Below are 1200 nucleotides of genomic sequence, written 5' to 3' on the forward strand. Positions count from 1 at the left end.
CCCCCTGCCATCACCTGTCAGAAGGAGAGGACCCAGGGTAGGGCCCGCCCGGCCCCAGGCCTGGCGGTGGTGGTGGAGGGGCTCCCGGCGGAGGGGGTGCTGGGGGCGGGCGTTACCTAGAGTCTGTGGGTGGAGCTCATCCTCTATGAACTCCTCACCCTGGATGGCGCTCTGCACACCCTGGCTGTGGCTCACAGGGCTTGTCATTTCCTGCTCCTTCTCGTTGTGCATCTGGGCATACACGGTCCTGCCGGGGCGTTTCCTGCAAGGCGGGGGGTGGTGGGTGGCGGGGAGATCAGGGCTCTGCCTGGGACGCCTGTCCCTGGAGGCCCCCAGCCCATCCTTCTGTGTGGTGCTCTCATTGCTCCTGGATCTGCCTCCTGCGCCACCTCTGCGCCACGCCACCTCCTCCAGGAAGCCCTCCTGCGCCACCTCTGCGCCACGCCACCTCCTCCAGGAAGCCCTCCTGCACCACCTCTGTGCCAAGCCACCTCCTCCAGGAAGCCCTCCGTCCTGTGAGCTCCCACAGCTCTGGGTTTGCCTCTACCCCATCAAGGACCGTCCATCTGTCTCCCCTGAGGCGTGCTTCAGGGAGAGGGTGTTTCTTTATCTGTTTCAGGCCCCTGTCACCCATCACCTCCAGGTTCTGATCAGGTCATCAGGTGTGTGTTTCCACAAGGCATGCGATGCTGACAGGCTCTGAGAGGTGTTTGCTGAGCCCTGCCCAGGCCCTGGGGCGTCCTCTAGTGCCCATCCTCTCCAGGGCAGAGGGAAAGGAGATGGAGGGCACAGCCCCCCTCTGCCTCAGCTGGGACTGGGCTCAGGGCCCTGGGCCAGGCTCCTTCGTGTGTGACGCCCACTTAGTTGGAGTAAAACTCCAAAGGATGCATGGTTCCACTTTACAGATGAGGAAACTGAGGCTCGGTGGGAGGGTGGGCTTCCTCAGAGCCACCATCGGCAGTTCGCCAACAGCGGCAGTTCTCTGGAAATACTGAGATGGCAGGATGCACACTCAGGCCGCGGGGGTGGGTTGGGTCATGATGGACCCCGGGGTACTACAGCACTCGGTGACTGAGAGCCTCTGAGACTTAGGAGCTGCTTGTTATGCAGGCAGGTCCAGCCCAGGCTGACGGCTGCGCCAGCTAGGAAAATCCAGCTCCCCACAAAGCTTAAGCGTCCGGACAAATGGGGCACTTCTGT

General features: G+C 62.8%; 1 protein-coding gene across 1 annotated transcript in view; it reads right to left on the reverse strand.

Annotated features, from left to right (window-relative positions):
* The window catches only part of LOC104999079, a 31059-nt gene that overhangs the window by 18903 nt on the left and 10956 nt on the right, over window positions 1-1200 (reverse strand). The window contains exon 8 of the mRNA XM_010854542.1: window positions 117-262. Coding sequence (XP_010852844.1) covers window positions 117-262 — 146 coding nt within the window. The remainder of the gene's footprint in view (window positions 1-116; window positions 263-1200) is intronic.

Source organism: Bison bison, unplaced genomic scaffold, assembly GCF_000754665.1.
Source record: "Bison bison bison isolate TAMUID 2011002044 unplaced genomic scaffold, Bison_UMD1.0 scf7180017864342, whole genome shotgun sequence".
In the NCBI taxonomy this organism is placed as follows: Eukaryota; Metazoa; Chordata; class Mammalia; order Artiodactyla; family Bovidae; genus Bison; species Bison bison.